This window comes from Ovis aries, chromosome 2 (assembly GCF_016772045.2).
Source record: "Ovis aries strain OAR_USU_Benz2616 breed Rambouillet chromosome 2, ARS-UI_Ramb_v3.0, whole genome shotgun sequence".
Classification (NCBI taxonomy): Eukaryota; Metazoa; Chordata; class Mammalia; order Artiodactyla; family Bovidae; genus Ovis; species Ovis aries.
In genome coordinates this window covers 49,331,717-49,351,176 of record NC_056055.1, presented here as the reverse complement: position 1 = coordinate 49,351,176, position 19,460 = coordinate 49,331,717, and the positions used below count along the sequence as shown (strand labels likewise).

The 19,460-nt window shown below is 41.8% G+C and overlaps 1 protein-coding gene across 2 annotated transcripts in view; it reads right to left on the bottom strand.

The window, feature by feature from the left end:
* GABBR2 (gamma-aminobutyric acid type B receptor subunit 2) overlaps positions 1–19,460 on the bottom strand; it is a 370,102-nt gene that overhangs the window by 146,337 nt on the left and 204,305 nt on the right. For both annotated transcript variants that reach the window (XM_027964399.3, XM_042243210.1), the window contains exon 6: positions 4,940–5,140. In XM_027964399.3, coding sequence (XP_027820200.1) covers positions 4,940–5,140 — 201 coding nt within the window. The remainder of the gene's footprint in view (positions 1–4,939; positions 5,141–19,460) is intronic.

The following is a 19,460-nucleotide window of genomic DNA, read 5'->3' as shown; positions in this document are numbered from 1 at the left end:
GAATGTGCCGGGGAGGGAGACCTTGTTATTCCTCCTCCCAGAAATCTCCTGGATGCCAATGAACAAGCTGGGGCAGCTTGGCACTGGAGACAGGCATATGGAAGAGGGAACTGCAGAGAATGCATTCCAGGAGGGCCCACTATTCCACCCAATTCTGTGACTTTATCATGGGTCACCTCTCTCCTGGGGGTTCCAGAGTTTAACATTATAACCATATCACATAGCTCACTGTAATAACTCAGTATCATACCTACACAGAGTCAGATAATTTTACTGTGAAAGGATGCTAGGAGTTATATGGTCCAAATCTCTCATTTTCAGTTGAGGAAACTGAGGCCCAGGGATAGTGAGGGTCTAGCTGAGGTGGCAGACTAGTTGGTGACTATGCCAGGATTGGCACTAAATCCTGATTACTAGACTTACGCTGTCCTGTTCTGCCACTTACTAACAGGCCCACTAAGACATCACAAAAAGGGCTGACTTGGATGTGCTCTGCTCCTAGGCATGTCCCAAGTTGAGAGGAAAAGCATGGAAGAGGGGAAGGGGCAGTGAGTGGGAACTTAGCAGTCCTGGTTTCCAGTCCCTGGATCTGTCCTTGACCTGCTGGGTGACATTATCAGTGTCCTGGGGCAGCCATAACAAATTTCCACAAACTCGGTGGTTTAAACAGAAACTTATTGGCTCACAGTTATAGAGGCCAGAAGACTGAAACTAAGGTGTTGGTAGCATTGATTCCCTCTGGAAGCTCCAAGGGGAATCCATTCCATGCCTTTCTTCTAGATTCTGGAGGCTGCCAGAAATCCTTGGAGTTCCTTGTCTTATAATTCCAATCTCTGGCTCCATCTTCACATGATCTTCTCCAAATAGCAAACCTCCTCTGCCTTTTTTTTATAAGAATATTTGTCATTATGGCAACCCACTCCAGTACTCTGGTGTGGAGAATTCCATGGACGGAGGAGCCTGGTAGGCTACAGTCCATAGGATTGCAAAGAGTCGGACAAGACTGAGCAACTTCACTTTCACTTTCAGGTAGCGGCGCTAGTGGTAAAGAACCTTCCTGCCAGTGCAGAAGATATAAGAGATGCAGGTTCGATCCTTGGGTTGGGAAGATCCCCTGGAGAGAAATGGCAACCCACGCTAGTACTCTTGCCTGGAGAATCCCATGGACAGAGGAGCCCGAGGGCTACAATCCACGCAGTTGCACAGAGTTGGACACGACTGAAGAAACTTAGCACACACGTCTGCAGGTAGTCTAGGATAATCTCATCTCAAGATCCTTAAATTAATTACATCCATAAAGACTCTTTTCCCAAATAAGGTCACGTTCACAAGTTCTAAGTGTTAGGAACCGGACATACCCTTTTAGGGGCCACCGTTCCTGTTTAACCCACTACAAGGATCCTGGGTGTGCTATTCCCCTTTCTGCTCCTCATCTTTTCTATGTGTAAACAGTGAGGGTGGAAGAGTCCACTGACTTGGTTCTATAAATGTTCGCTTGTTTTATGGATACTGACAGATCCCAGAATACAGGTACTTACCCAACAGCCTGTGCCACGCTGACCAAGGTCCCCAGCAGTCACATATACCACAAAACCAAATGCAAGAACTATTTCATGACTTTCTAGAACTTTCTTGAGCCATATAGTCTTGAGGGTTGGTTGGGGAAGTTGGCTTGTGGTCAGACCACAAATAGTAATGCCTCATCAACTCTGGGCCCCACACCCTGTTGAGAGAGCATTCAACACGATCAAGTACAGAGAATGGGCTGAGCACAGGAAGGGGCCTGACAAAAACAATCTGTGCAGGGCAAGGGCCAAGGGGAGGTGAGTGAAGCCTTCCCTTCAGAAGCAAAAGGAAGAAGCAGCCCAAAACCTCAGTAATCAAGATTAAAAAAAAAAAAAGAATCAAAACGAATGCAAAAAAAATCCACGATGAGCAAAAATTTAAAGACAGACAAGATGTGTTTCTGTAATTATGTGGCTCAAATCAGTTCACCCTAATGGTGGCCTTGTGGATCCTGTCTTTACTTAACATTTTGATATTTTGTTCATCATGGATTTTCCCACTGAGGTCCTTGGCACCCCCTTAAATTCTGCCCTTAGACCTGGCCCTGGAACTATGAGTTACAACTGGAGGGGTGGGCCCACAAGGGACAAGGAATGCCTACAGGGATATGACGGTTGCCAACAGGACCTGTGGAGGCCCTGAGGGGCCAGTGGGGAAAATTAGGGGATCAGTTCTAAGTCCTGTGCTACTGGAAGGATCTGAGAGTGTGATGGGAGGCTGGTCTACGTGACCCATTGTTGTTTAGTCGCTAAGTCATGTATTTTCGACTCCATGGACTGTAACCCACCAGGCTGGGGACTTCCCAGGCAAGAATACCGGAGTCGGTTGCCATTTCTTTCTCCAGGGGAGCTTCTCGATCCAGAGATTAAACTGGAGTCTCCTGCATTGGCAGGCAGATTATTTACCACTGAGCTACCAGGGAAGCCTGTCAGGAGAGCCCTAAACCCAGAATCCCAGAGGCAAAAAGGCTGAAAATTTCCCTGTGTAACTTCAATCTTTCAACCTTAAGATTGTAAGAAATGCTGTCTCTTGCCTCAATGACTGTGGGACAGGGACTGGGTCACCTGGAATTTCAGAGCTGCACCAAGCAGGAAGGCTGCCTGGCTCTGCTCCTGATGGCATTGCTCCATCTGGGGAGACCCAGGAGTGGGTAACCCACATTGTACAGTGAAGCGAAGAGCCCCAGGAGTAGCTCCAAGATGCCCATTCATGTGTATAGTGATATGGGGATGAGGTGAACCTTTTTGTCTGTGCATGCTAAGTGGCTTCAGTCGTGTCTGACTCTCTGCAACCCTATGGACTAGAGCCCGCCAGGCTCCTCTGTCCATGGGATTCTCCAGGCAAGAATACTGGAGTGGGTTGCCATGCCCTCCTCCAGGGGATCTTCCTGACCCAGCGATCAAACCCTCTTATGTCTCCTGCATTGGCAGGTGGGTTCGTTACCACTGGTGCCACCTGGAAAGCCTCAGACTCCTCACTGGCCCCAAATTTAAAAATTAAAAATTAAAAAGGAAAGCCAGTGACTTGGGAGGTGTTAAGATTCCCAGGTAGCTCAAATGGTAAAGAATCTGCTTGCAATGCTGGATATCTGGGTTCAGTTCCTGGGTTGGAAAGATCCCCTGGAGAAGGGTATGGCAACCCACTCTAGTATTCTTGCCCAGAGAATTCCATGGACAGAGGAGCATGGCAGATAGTCCATGGGGTCACAAAGAGTCGGACACGACTGAGCAACTAATGCTTTTTGGAAGATGTTATAAAGTCAAAATGTTTATTCCAAAAAACACTGCAAAAAAAAAAAATGACCTTCCCAAAATGCATTCCTGTGCATTTCTACATCCATGCCTAGGTAGCATTCACGCTCCTTGGAATGACATTTGTGGCCCTTGGGGCATCTCATAGCCCTTATCCCCACTTAGCTTCAGAGGTCTCATGTGTAATCATTTTCATCTTTGGTCTTCCTTAAGTTTCTCATTTTAATTACTATATTGTCTGCCTGCATGGAAATTTCTTCTTAGTTTTTGTACTTTCCTCAAATTTTATACTATTTTTAGATTAAAGTATAGAGTATCCCTGGACCCAAGAATCTTCTAATAAACTGCAAACTTCAACACCTTTAAAAATAACATTTACTGAAATAAAAATGAGTTGTTTCTACTCATTATTCAGCATGTCCCCAAACTTTATATGGTCACTGACTCAAGCGTGAAAATACTTCTTTCAATATTTTCTACCCAGAATGTTTTTCCAGGCCCTCTCAGGTGCCACATGATTGAAAGAGCTGCTTATAAAATGTGTCCTAATGATTTGCCATTATTGGGCAAATCAATAAATCATTCTTGTAGTATTGGCTCTGATTGAAAATAAATAATGGATAAAACTAAATATATATATATATATATATATATATATATTTACTTTACTATGAAACTGATTCTTCAAGTGAAATTGAAGGTGGGTGGAGGATTTAAAAATCTGAGATAAAAGGAGACAGAAAAGAATCACGTGCCCTGCTGTACTAAACTTTGGCTGGTGGTTAGAACTGAGAGATGGATGTTGCCATCATCACTGGGGCTGTCACCTTCCGATTCTTGATAATGCTTTCAATGATAGAGAACAGTATACTTTGGAAATACTTTTACATACACCAAGCTACCTGTTCTCTCACAGCCCTATGATAAAAGCAGGCCAGGGGTTAGTCGTCCCTAGTAGGAACATCCTTAGTGGAGGCCTGAGGACGTAAGCACACTGCCAAGGTCCGCCTCCCAGCTATGACAGCACAAGGTGCCAGGCGCCATGCCAGCCACATTGCACAACCTGCCAACCAGTCCTCCTTTTGACCCCAGAGGAGGATATTTGCACTGCTACGATACAGATGAAAAAAAAAAACAGCAGCTCAGAAAACTCAAGCTCAAGGTCACACATCTGGTAACTGGGGTTTGAACCAGTGTTTCTGGTCTTCAGTACCTGTTTCCCCAAGTCTACTTGAGGGGTTATTCTTCTCCTCCAGGCTGACAGGAGCATCAATTAGACTGAGAAATGACATTCCAGGTCAGAGGGTGCAGGGGATGGTGGTCTCGTCTGAAAGTCAATGCCTGCAGTTGTTTGCTATAATAGCCAGGACTCCATCCCTTATGCAAACACTGTGTTATGTGCTTAGAAAGCACCCTTACCTCATTTGATTCCTACAATTCCCTAGAAGAGGGAGACAGCCAGATATACCCCTTTAACAAATACAAGATTTATTTATACTCCTACAACAAATAACAAATAGAGGCTCAAAGAGGTCAAATGATTTGCTGAAAAATCACACAGCAAAGGCCAAAACAAGATCTGGGTGCTTTCTGCTGACATCACTGGACAATATGGCACTGACCTTCCCGGAGATGGTCTTGATCTGCTTGGAGCTCAGGGGCTCGAAGTCCACACCGATGTAGCCTTCCATGGCAGTAAGCAGATGCTTCCGGAGACAACGCGAGGAGTTGGCTTCTGCGTGCACCTGCTCCCACCAGGAAGGCTCATACCAGCCCGGGATGATCCACTGGTATTTGCTCCCATACATATTCTCCTCATATGCCTGCAAGAGATGGGTTGATCATGAAGGTGCCAAGAGACAAACATTTTTTTCAAAGCTTTGAAACCTGTGGGAAAGGTGGAGGTGGGGGCAGTGACTCAGGCTTCCTCATACCAGAGGATTTGCTAATTTTTCCATTACTTGCTTGGTCTCCTCATCATCATCTCTCAAGGTATCCAAAGTAGTTTATAGGAAACGTATACTAAAATAATAAAACACTGAATAAAAATGAAAATGCAAGTGCCTGGGAAAATATAAATTATAATATGCTTACTGGAGGTAATATGCTTATTGGTGGTATCTTCCTGGGTCAGGAAGATCCCCTGGAGAAGGGAATGGCTACCCACTCCAGTATTTGTGCCTGGAGAATTTCATGGACAGAGGAGCCTGGTGTGCTGCACCCATGGGGTTGGACATGACTTGGCGACTAAACAACAACAAATAAGAATCTGCCTGCAGTGCAGGAGACCCAGCTTCAATCCCTGGGTCAGGAAGACCCCCTGGAGGAGGGAATGGCAACCTACTCCAGTATTCTTGCCTGGAGAATCCCCAAGGAAAGAGGAGCCTGGTGGGCTACAGTCCATAGATTTGCAGAGAGTCAGACATGACTAAGTGACTAACACTACTGGAGGTAACAGAGGACAGACGAGTCCACCGAAGGTTCAAACGCTATAGGCGATGAACTTCCTGGCAGCCCAAGAGAAAAGGGCAATGGTATTAATTGCAGAGCTCTCACTTTCACTAATGAGAAAAAACACCAGTCCCTCAAGGACACAAAATGTTTTCTAGGCTTTAATCCCTGAAAAAAACAAAGCCTCATATGGAGGATACTGTCAAATTAGCTAGCATGGTATCAACAGTGTCCCCACAACAAACAGATTTCATAAGGCTATTTTTGTATAGATTTTTACGAAAAGCTGGGATCATAATCTTAAAATATAACTCAGGGGGGAACAATTTTGCAAGGGGGCCAAGAAAATTTAATGTAAGCATGCAACTTATGTAAGATGCCACTTGGCAAACTGAACATCCCTCTGAATCTTTACCCAAAGCATGGTGGGCATAAATCCAGATCCTAAAAAAAGTCCCTTATATTTATATGCTTTACGCCCATCTTATTGGTTCTTCATGTTCACCATTTGAGGTGGTCTGGGCAGAGTTTATTAACCTCATTTTAGAGATGAAGAAATTGGGAACCAGAGAGGGAAAGTCACTTCTGCAAGGTCACAGAGTCTGGAACCTAGGTCTCCTCCTGATGCTGCACAGCCACACTGCCTAATTCCCATTTAAGCCCAAAATTGTCAGACTGTTCTCATACACCCCCACTTGGCTTTAATTCTTACTGCAATGATTTTACATCAGGAAAAACATGATTTTTGATAGCTTATATGCACCCAGAAAGTCCCAAAGTGTAGGAATGTCACATTCCATCAAAGCTGGGTCCAGAATGGAGTTTCTGAGTAGAGCTCACAGCCCTCTCAGGAATCAGAACGCCCGGAAGTGACTATAGAGAGTGATGGTTATGCAGTGCTCTAGGTGTGCTGTAATGAACTGCATACATTTAAAATGTGAGCCTGAAACAATCCAGCAATTTGTTCCAGGGGAGTTACCTATGTTAGGAGCACACATGGGGAAAACAATTCACGTCACACCCTTTATGTTCCTTGACTTACAAGAAAGACAGCATACAGGCCAAGAGGGTGTGGAGAGAGGAGCCTGTAGGATGGTTCTGGATGCCTGGGAGGTTTTGGTTGCCCTCCACTTAGGCTCTAGCATGCTACGCCAGGGTCTGCCCAGAAAGGTGGGCCAGAGCCCCTATTAGTTGTGTCTAATACAGAATAGTTATTATCAAGTCCATGAGTTGGAGGAGTGTTCCTTTCATTCCTGCATCTGGGGAGGCAATTCTAAAACTCTCTCAACACCTGAAAAAGCCCAGCCTGCAGTGTGAAGCATCTGGGGTAAAGGTGAATTAGAATATTTGTTCCTTAACTTAAGCTCAGATTCCATCTCCATGGCCTCTATTCATTGATTCAGTGAAGACTCCAGAGAGTAAACTGAGATTGTTTCATAAAATAGCTCTTCAACTATCTCAAGTCAATGATCACATTGCCTGTTCTCTAGAATCCTCCAGTGATACGGAACTTTCACCTCCCTCATTCTGGACACTGGACTTTTCATGATGCAGCCTCAGATCCTAGTCATTTTCCCAGCAACTACATTTTACTGTTGCCCCAATCAAAGCTGTTGTAGAAAAACACAGCCCTTATATTACAATCACATAACAAAACCGCGGTTCAACAAAAGAAGGCAGCCACCTCGGCTCCCTTCTAATAAATGGGGTTTACCCCACAGAAACTTTTTTTTTTGTTTTCTAAAGATAATCCCAGATCCCGGCTGGGGGCTAAACCTTTGAACAAAAGGGTCATTCCAACGATTCCAGGTTACTTAATCAGTGGTCAAACCTGTGAGGGGGATTCCCTCGTGCTCGTAGTAAAGAATCCTGCAATTGAGGAGCCACAGGAGATGCGGGTTCAACCCCTGGGTCAGGAAGATCCCCTGGAGCAGTAAATGGCAACCCACTCCAGTATTCTTGCCTGGGAAATCCCATGGACAGAGGAGCCTGGTGGGCTACAGTCCATAGGGTCTCAGAGTCAGATATGACTGAAGCGACTTAGCACTCACTCACTCAAAACATGTGAGACTTCACAACTCTCATCTTTCACTGGCAGAGAGGAACTCACATATATTGAACCCCTATTACGTGCTTGGCCATTTATATACAGTATCTTATTTTATTCTCACAATAACCCTATGATGTGTATGCTATTATCTCTATTTTATAGACAAAGAAACTGAGCCTTACAGATTGAAGAATTTGCCCAAACACATTCAGTTAAGTCAAGAGGACAAGATCCAAAGTCTATTTTTTTGTTTTAATTTCCTTCCATTCTCAGCAAAACAAAATAAAACTTTTCTGAAGCTTTCTCAGTCTTTTCTTATTTTGGCCACATCGCTCAGCTTGTGGGATCTCAGTTCCCCAACCAAGGATTCAACCGGGGCCATAGCAGTGAAAGCCCAGGATCCTTAACCACCAGGCCACCAGGGAATTAAGTTTTTTCAGTCTTAAAAGGTGAGGTAAGATAGCCCCACCTATTAAGAATATATGGTAAGTAAGAGTCAATAGACAGAGAGACAACATGAGGAAGTCTTTTTCATCAGACACAAAGACAGATTTGCATTCCTCTATGAGATGAAAGACCATGTGATCATTTGGAAGCAGCATGGAGTGGGAATCCAGGAAACTCCCAGGAATCTGCTGTGATAGCTCTTTAACCTGCCACTGTTCTACTAGGTGTTCCTTGTGAGTGAATTTTCCACAGAAGCTCAGTCCATTTGAATGACAACATATTTTGTTTAGAACATTAGTCAATTTTGATGAAGATAAAATTTTTTCCACTGATCTTCTGGGGAAAAGAAAACCATAGTCAAGCCAATTCTGTGCCATATAGCATCTGGGTAATCTGGCCCATAACTCCTTGGATCTTGCTTTTCTCACCTATAGCCTGTGGAAGGCAAAGCCCATCTCATTGGGTTGGTGTAGGAATTAAATGAGGAACATAAAAGCAACCTAATCAAAAATGGGCAGAAGATCTAAACAGACATTTCTCCAAAGAAGACATACAAATGGCCAATAGGCAAATGAAAATATGCTAAACATCACTAGTTATTAGAGAAATGTGAAGCAAAACAATAAGATTTCACATCACATGGTTAGAATGGTCATCATTAAAATACAAACAACATTATATTTACAATATCTATAAATAATAAATGCTGGAGAGAATGTGGAGAAAATGGAACTTTCTAACACTGTTGGTATGAATGTAAATTGGCACAGCCACTATGGAAAATAGTATGGAGGTTCCTTAAAAAAACACAAATAGAATTGTTATCAGTTCAGCTCAGTTGCTCAGTTACGTCCGACTCTTTACGACCCCATGGACTGCAGCATGACAGGCCTCCCTATATATCATCAACTCCTGGAGCTTGCTCAAACTCATGTCCATCGAGTTGGTGATGCCAACCAACCATCTCATTCTCTGTTATCCCCTTGTTCTTCTGTCTTCAGTCTTTCCCAGCATCAGGGTCTTTTCACCTGAGTCAGTTCTTCGCATCATGTCACCAAAGTACTGGAGTTTCAGCTTCAGCATCAGTCCTTCCAATGAACATTCAGGACTGATTTCCTTTTGGATGGACTGGTTGAATCTCCTTGCAGTCCAAGGGACTCTCAAGAGTCTTCTCCAACACCACAGTTCAAAAGCATCAATTCTTCTGCACTCAGCTTTTTTATGATCCAACATTCACATCCATACATGACTACCAGAAGAACCATGGCTTTGATTAGATGGACCTTTGTCGGCAAAGTAATATCTCTGCTTTTTAAATGCTGTCTAGGTTGGTCATAGCTTTTCTTCCAAGAAGCAAGTGTCTTTTAATTTCATGGCTGCGGTCACCATCTGCAGTGATTTTGGAGCCCAAGAAAAAAAGTCTGTCACTGTTTCCATTGTTTCTCCATCTATTTGCCATGAAATGATGAGACCAGATGCCATGATCTTAGTTTTTTGAATGTTGAGTTTTAAGCCAGCTTTTTCACTCTCCTCTTTTACTTTTGTCAAAAGGCTCTTTAGCTCCTCTTCACTTTCTGTCATAAGGGTGGTGTCATCTACGTATCTGAGGTTATTGATATTTCTCCTGGCAATCTTGATTCCAGCTTGTGCTTCATCTAGCCCAGTATTTCATATGATGTACTCTGCATAGAAGTTAAATAAGCAGAGTGACAATATACAGCCTTGACCTACTCTTTTCCCAATTTAGAACCAGTCTGTTGTTCCATGTCCAGTTCTAACTGTTGCTTCTTGACCTGCATACAGATTTCCCAGGAAGCAGGTAAGGTATGATCCAGTCCTGGGCATATATCTGGAGAAAAATCTAACTTGAAAAGACACATGCACCCCTATATATGTATACATATATAGCTGATAATACTTTGCTGTATAGCATAAACTAACACAACATTGCAAAGCAACTATACTCTTTGTATAAAATAACAACTTAAAGCTTAAAACAAATAAATAAAATAAAAGATACATAGAACCCTTATGTTCATAGCAGTACTACTTATTTACAATAGGCAAGACACGGAAGTAACCTAAATATCCACTGACAGATAAAAGGGTAACAAAGATGTGGTACAGCCAGAAGGAAAGGCAGGACATACTTAAAGTGATGAAAGAGAAAAACCTACAACCCAAATTACTGTACCCAGCAAGGATCTCATTCAGATATGAAGGAAGAATCAAAAGCTTTACAGACAAGCAAAAGCTGAGAGAATTCAGCACCACCAAATCAGCTTCTCAACAAATGCTAAAGGATCTTCTCTAGATAGGAAACACAGAAAGGGTGTATAAACTCAAACCCAAAACAGCAAAGTAAATGGCAACGTGACCATACTTATCAATAATTACCTTAAATGTAAATGGGTTGAATGCCCCAACCAAAAGACAAAGACTGGCTGAATGGATACAAAAACAAGACCCCTGTATATGCTATCTACAAGAGACCCACCTCAAAACAAGAGACACATACAGACTGAAAGTGAAGGGCTGGAAAAAGATATTTCATGCAAATGGAGGCCAAAAAAAAGCAGGAGTAGCAATACTCATATCAGATAAAATAGACTTTAAAATAAAGGCTGTGAAAAGAGACAAAGACAGTACATAATGATCAAAGAATCAAACCAAGAAGAAAATATAACAATTATAAATATATATGCACCCATCATAGGGGTACTGCAATATGTAAGGCAAATGCTAACAAGTATGAAAGGGGAAATTAACAATAACACAATAACAGTGGGAGATTTTAATACCCCGCTCACACCTATGGATAGATCAACTAAACAGAAAATTAACAAGGAAACACAAACTTTAAATGACACAATGGACCAGCTAGACCTAATTGATATCTACAGGACATTTCACCCCAAAACAATGAATTTCACCTTTTTCTCAAGTGCACATGGAACCTTCTCCAGGATACATCACATCATAAATCTAGCTTTGGTAAATTCAAAAAAATGGAAATTATTCCAATCATCTTTTCTGGCCACAATGCAGTAAGATTAGTTAGTTAGTTAAGTCGCTCAGTCGTGTCCGACTCTTTGCGACCTCATGGACTATAGCCCACCAGGCTCCTCCTTCCATGGGATTCTCCAGGCAAGAATACTGGAGTGGGTTGCCATTTCCTTCTCCAGGGGACCTTCCCAACCCACGGATCGAACACAGGTCTCCCACATTGCAGGCAGACGCTCTAACCCCTGAGCCACCCGGGAAGCAGTAAGATTAGATCTCAGTTATAGGAAAAAAACTATTAAAAATTTCAACACATGGAGGCTAAACAACACACTTCTGAATAATCAAAAAATCATAGAAGAAATAAGAAATCAAAATATGCATAGAAATGAATGAAAATGAAAACACAACAACCCAAAACCTATGGGACTCTGTAAAAGCAATGCTAAGGGGAAGGTTCATAGCAATACAGGCTTACCTCAAGAAACAAGAAAAAAGTCAAATAAATAACCTAACTCTACAGCTAAAGCAACTAGAAAAGGAAGAAATGAAGAACCCCAGGGTTAGTAGAAGGAAAGAAATCTTAAAAAATTAGGGGAGAAATAAATGCAAAAGAAACAAAAGAGACCATAGCAAAAATCAACAAAGCTAAAAGCTGGTTCTTTGAGAAGATAAATAAAATTGACAAACCATTAGCCAGACTCATCAAGAAACAAAGGGGGAAGAATCAAATCAACAAAATTAGAAATGAAAATGGAGAAATCGCAACAGATAACACAGAAATACAAAGGATCATAAGAGACTACTATCAGCAACTATATGCCAATAAAATGGACAACTTGGAAGAAATGGACAAATTCTTAGAAAAGTAAAACTTTCCAAAACTGAACCAGGAAGAAATAGAAAATCTTAACAGACCCATCATAAGCACAGAAATTGAAACTGTAATCAGAAATCTTCCAGCAAACAAAAGCCTAGGGCCAGACAGCTTTACAGCTGAATTCTACCAAAAATTTAGAGAAGAGCTACCATCTATCCTACTCAAACTCTTCCAGAAAATTGCAGAGGAATCTAAACTTCCAAGCTCATTCTATGAGGCCACCATCACTCTAATACCAAAACCAGACAAAGATGCCACAAAAAAGAAAACTACAGGCCAATATCACTGATGAACATAGATTCAAAATTCCTTAACAAAATTCTAGCAAACACAATCCAACAACACATTAAAAAGATCATACATCATTACTAAGTGGGCTTTATCCCTGGGATGCAAGGATTCTTCAATAGCCACAAATCAATCAACACAATACAACACATTAACAAACTGAAAAATAAAAGCCATATGATTATCTCAATAGATGCAGAGAAAGCCTTTGACGAAATTCAACATCCATTTATGACAAAAATGGAAATGGAAACTGTAATCAGAAATACTCCAGCAAACAAAAGCCCAGGACCAGATGACTTCACAGCTGAATTCTACCAAAAATTTAGAGAAGAGCTAACACCTATCCTATTCAAACTCTTCCAGAAAATTGCAGAGGAAGGTAAACTTCCAAACTCATTCTATGAGGCCAACATCATCCTAATACCAAAACCAGAAAAAGGTGCCACAAACAAAGAAAACTATAGGCCAATATCACTGATGAACATAGATGCAAAAATCCTTAGCAAAATTCTAGCAAACAAAATCCAACAACATATTAAAAAGATCATACATCATGACCAAGTGGGCTTTATCCCAGGGATGCAAAAATTCTTCAATATCCACAAATCAATCAACATAATACACCACCATACGATTATCTTAATAGATGCAGAGAAAGCCTTTGACAAAATTCAACATCCATTTATGACAAAAACCCTCCAGAAAGCAGGAATAGAAGGAACATACCTCAACATAATAAAAGCTATATATGACAAACCCACAGCAAACATTATCCTCAATGGCGAAAAATTGAAAGCATTTCCCCTAAAGTCAGGAACAAGACAAGGGTGCCCACTTTCACCACTACTATTCAACATAGTTTTGGAAGTTTTAGCCTCAGCAATCAGAGCAGAAAAAGAAAGAAAAAGAATCCAGATTGGAAAAGAAGAAGTAAAACTCTCACTGTTTGCAGATGACATGATCCTCTACATAGAAAACCCTAAAGACTCCACCAGAAATTACTAGAGCTAATCAATGAATATAGTAAAGTTGCAGGATATAAAATTAACACACAGAAATCATTTGCATTCCTATACACTAACAATGAGAAAACAGAAAGAGAAATTGAGGAAACAGTTCCATTCACCATTGCAATGAAAAGAATAAAATACTTAGAAATATATCTATCCAAAGAAACAAAAGACCTATATATAGAAAATTATAAAACACTGATGAAAGAAATCAAAGAGGACACAAATAGATGGAGAAATATACCATGTTCATGGATTGAAAGAATCAATATAATGAAAATGAGTATACTACCCAAAGCAATCTATAGATTCAGTGCAATCCCTATCAAGCTACCAACGGTATTTTACACAGAACTAGAACAAATAATTTCACAATTTGTATGGAAATACAAAAAAACCTCGAATAGCCAAAGCAACCTTGAGAAAGAATGGAACTGGAGGAATCAACCTGCCTGACTTCAGGCTCTACTACAAAGCCACAGTCATCAGGACAGTATGGTACTGGCACAAAGAGAAATATAGATCAATGGAACAAAATAGAAAGCCCAGAGATAAATCCACACACCTATGGACACCTTATCTTTGACAAAGGAGGCAAAAATACACAATGGAGAAAAGACAATCTCTTTAACAAGTGGTGCTGGGAAAACTGGTCAACCACTTGTAAAAGTATGAAACTAGAACATTTTCTAACACCATACACAAAAATAAACTCAAAGTGGGTTTAAGATCTAAACATAAGACCAGAAACTATAAAACTCCTAGAGGAAAACATAGGCAAAACACTCTCCGACGTAAATCAAAGCAGGATCCTCTATGATCCACCTCCCAGTGTATTGAAAATAAAAGCAAAAATAAACAAACGGGACCTAATTAAACTTAAAAGCTTTTGCACAACAAAGGAAACTATAAGCAAGGTGAAAAGACAGCCTTCAGAATGGGAGAAAATAATAGCAAACAAAGCAACTGACAAAGAATTAATCTCAAAAATATACAAGCAACTCCTGCAGCTCAATTCCAGAAAAATAAATGATCCAATCAAGAAATGGACCAAAGAACTAAACAGACAGTTCTCCAAAGAAGACATATAGATGGCTAACAGACACATGAAAAGATGCTCAACATCACTCATCATCAGAAAAATGCAAATCAAAACCACAATGAGGTACCATCTCACACTGGTCAGAATGGATGCTATCCAAAAATCTACAAGCAATAAATGCTGGAGAGGGTGTGGAGAAAAGGGAACCCTCTTACACTGTTGGTGGGAATGCAAACTAGTACAGCCACTATGGAGAACAGTGTGCAGATTCCTTAAAAAACTGGAAATAGAACTGCCATACGACCCAGCAATCCCACTGCTGGGCATACACACCAAGGAAACCAGAATTGAAAGAGACACATATACCCCAATGTTCATCACAGCACTGTTTATAATAGCCAGGACACAAAAGCAGCCTAGATGTCCATCAGCAGACGAATGGATAAGAAAGCTGTGGCACATATACACAATGGGATATCACTCAGCCATTAAAAAGAATGCACTTGAATCAGTTCTAATGAGGTGGATGAAACTGGAGCCTATTATACAAAGTGAAGTAAGCCAGAAAGAAAAACAGTATACAGTATACTAACACATATATATGGAATTTAGAAAGATGGTAATGATAACCCTGTATGTGAGACGGCAAAAGAGACACAGATGCATAGAGCAGTCTTTTGGACTGTGTGGGAGAAGGCAAGGGTGGGATGATCTGAGAGAAGAGCATTGAAACATGTATATTATCATATATGAAATAGATCACCACTCCAGGTTCAATGCATGAGATAGGGTGCTTGGGGCTGCTGCACTGGGATGACCCAGAGGGATGGGATGGGGAGGGAGGTGGGAGGGGAATTCAGGATGGGGAACACATGTAAACCTATGGCTGATTCATATCAATATATGGCAAAAATCACTACAATATTGTAAAGTAATTAGCCTCCAACTAAAATAAATAAATAAATAAAACTTCACTTTCAATTCTCACCTCACAGTTTTATTAATATAAAAATCATGATGTGAGTCAACATTGAAAAAAAAGATATGGTACATATATACCATGTGTACCACATGGAACATTACACAGCCCTAAAAATGAATAAAAGAATGTCATTTGCACAATATGGATGGACCTAGAGATTTCATACTAAAGCGAAATGTCAGACAAAGAAAAATACCATATGATATCACTTATATGTGGAATCTGAAATATGATACAAATGAACTTACTTACAAAACAGAAACAGACTCACAGACATAGAAAATAAACTTGTGGTTACCCAAAGGGAAAGGGGGAAGGGATAAATTAGGAGTTTGGGATTAGCAAATACAAACTAGTATATATAAAACATAAATGACAAGCTCCTACTGTATGGCACAGGGAACTATATTCAATATCCTATAATAAACCACAATGGAAAAGAATATGAAAAATGTATATATAACTGAATCCCTTTGCTGTATACCAGAAACTATTACAACACTGTACATCAACTATACTTCAATAAAATAATAATAATAATAAATGAGGTAATATGTGTACATGCTTGGCCAACACTCTGTGCAGGAACATTTCAGCTGCTCCTTCTCATCCCATTTTCCTTTTGGTAACTCAAGGCTTTATTCTGAACATTAGCCATTGTTTAGGCTATGGGCAGTTATACTTTTGAACATAGGGAAGATTGGTCCAAATACCAAATGGCTCCAGACTGTTGTTCTTGGAGTTTCTGATCCATTTTTGATGGGTTTGTCTCTTTCCTAGCTGTCAGGTCTAGGCTGTCACTTTCACTGTCATTAAATCCCTCTCCCCACTCTGAATCTGCTGCTTTTAAATTGCTATGGAAAGCAGGGATTGTTAAACATATGTGTAGCAAAAAAGTACACAGGTTTGAGTGAGGGTCTAAAAGGCTCTCCTGCAAGGTAGGTAGACTGGGCTTAAATATAGCATCCAGTGTCTACAGCAACTGCAGAGAAGCCTCTGGGCCTCCATTTCAACATTCCCACTTTCAGAAGAGCTGAGATTGTGGGACACTGACCTTTAAGAAGCTGCTGGTATCTTTGTCTGTCTCCTTTGCCAAAAAGGGAGTTTTGGGGTGGGGTGGCAGGGTGGTATCTGCTCTTCCCAGGGTCCCCAGTGCTGAGCACACTGCCTGATGTATAAAGGGCACTGGCTGTAGAGTGACTGACTGAACACACTTTCAGTTGACTTGGTCACCTTGGTTTTCTTTTTTTTTTTTTTGCCTCTAGTAGGAATGTGGTCTCAGGCCCTGTGGCCACCAAACAGCCCTGCCAGGTAATGATGGGCAGTCCTAAGCTCATGTTCTTCAGTTCCATGAACCACTCTGTTCTCATTAGCTGCAGACAGGTGGCCATGAGGTAATTTAAAAATCCAATTTCCTCTTTTTATTAAGTTTCCTTTTGCCTTCTCACCTCCCCATGCAAGAAGGACATTTCCCTTTTACAGGCATTTCACAACCACAATAGCAATAAATCCTCACATCAGTAACGCAGTTCACAGTTGGAATGATGGTCATCCTTTGGTGACCTTGTTTAAGCCTCTCAACCATCCAATGAGGCACATAAGGCAGAGGTCATCGCTTCCACTTTAGGGGTGAGGCAGCCGGGGACTGGAGTTGCACAGTGGCCTGTCTGAGGTCACACAGCTGGCAGAACTAAAACCAGAACCCAGGTCAGAATGCTTGAGAATTTAGAACAGACCACCAAGCAGAGAGAAGACAAGTGACAGGTCATGCTCATCCTTTGCTGGAGCCAAAGTGAACATTTTGCCAGAGGGCTATAAAGAGGTTTTGCATTTGCTGGAATCTGCTCTCCCATTGGTGGCAGGTCCAATCTCAAGAACACGTATCAACATGCTGCAAAGTTTGCACTGCATGCGGCATTTGGATGGCAAAAACACGGCTGTCTCCATCTGGTTGCACCTGGACCCTGACCCTGACACAGGCAGCAAGGCCCTGCATTTCTGCTCTATGCAGCCTCTCCCTCCACCATATGTCAGAGTCTTGATCCATTGTGAAGACACTGAGCAGACTCTCCTTGGGATCTTCCATGCCTGCCAGAAGAGCTCCTTCCTAAGCATGTAAGACGGAAAGTCCTGACAGGGAGGTCCATTTGAGGATCTGACACACGGAATAAATGCCAAACACAAAACTTCTGAGAAACACTTCAATGAATGAAGCTGCCAGCAAAGATTCTAAGAGCAAGGCTACTTCAAAATGCCCAGAGTCTAAGAGGAAGAAGAAAGTGGGATGAGGAAGTAAGACGATGTCCTGTGCTGTGGAAGGCAAACAACCTGGGGCTTTGTTCAAGAGGGAGACAGCCACGCCGTCTGTTCCGAAATGGAAACCACACTGCTGGAAATGCCACTCGGAAAATAATCCCAGCACAGAGGGAAATCACAGCCACACCTTGGCTTAGGGTTTGGCTCAAATTAGAACAGGAGGTCTGTCTACATTTTGTACAAACAGGAGATGGCCAGGGCCCAGTGTGACATCTTCCTGGGTCATTTTTATTGATTTATTTTTCCTATTGGATCAATAATCACTTACCGTGTGCCAGTTGTTTACAAGGCTTTGGGGATATGTGGGGATAAAATTCATCTTCTTCTCTAAATATTTATGTCTTCTAATTTGGAGCATTATTTTCCTTTTTCAAATGGGCCATTTCTGGACCTTAGATGGTAACATGCAAGGTATTATGAGTTTGAAGCAAAATGTATTAAATCAATTTGCTCTGTTTTTTCAATTTTTCTCATGCTCCTCCTTAGATTTTCGTATGAAAGACTCCTTGTTATCCTTAACTGAGACATAGGATGCTTAACACAATCTTGTAAAGTTCACCAGTTAGTAACCTTGCCAGCCCAACAGTGGTTCATTCCATCCTCAGAAACCTACATAAACAAAAAAAGATAGCTGACATCTGTGGAGAGTTCACCATATGTCCGGCATTATGCAGTGTTTTTGCTCGTTTAATCTCTGCAACAACCCTATGAGACAGGTGTTATTATTATCCCCATGTTACAGATGAGAAAACTGAGATTCAGAAAGTGTCAACAAGCCCACATTCAGTCACTAAGCTGCAGATCAGGGGTCCAAGCCCAGGCAGACCGACTTTTGAGCGCTAAGTGCTAAACTCAAGAGATGTCCCTGAAATGGCAGCCAGTAGCTTCTGCCTCCTTCCTTCTATTTTGAGAGATCAGGTGGTTCCCACTTTGCTCCTGAGCCTTCACAAGGAAACATCCGTGTGTGACTGTGTTTTCCAGCCACTGCTCTCTCCTCTCTCCTGGCCTCTTCTCAGTTCCTTCATCTCTTCTAAAACAGGGCACCAGGAGCTGAGCAGGACACCCTGGGTGGGGTCTCTCCAGCAGAGAGCAGAGAGACCACCCTCCCTGGTGTGGGTGTGCAGCCAGATGGCCACCTCGGCTCCCTGCTGGCTGTGCTCACACTGGTTACTCACGGTAACCTTGAGGTCACCTGAGACTCCAAGTCTCTTTTGCTCTAAATGCACAGTACTCCTCAGCTGTGCCTCTACCACCTCAGACACAGGCAGCCCAATTTGTTCTAATATAGCCTTGTATTGTATGTGAGTCGCACAGTTGCGTCCAACTCTTTGTGACCCCATGGACTGTAGCCCACCAGCTTCCTCTGTCCATGGGATTCTCCAGGCAAGAATACTGGAGTGGATTGCCATTTCCTCCTCCAGGGGATCTTCCCAAACCAGGGATCGAACCTGGGTCTCCTGCGTTAGATTTAGCCTTCCTAGATTTAACCAAACATTCCAGCTTGGTAAGGTTCTTTGCACCCTGGATCTATCTTCCTGGATCAACTTCTAAAATTCCTATAAGCATATTTTTATAATCACATCCAAGTTACTGAAAAAGGTCAAAGAAAACAGAGGCCTGTGGCCCATCACTAGAGGCGAGACCTAGAATAACCTCATTTTAAGAGGAGGA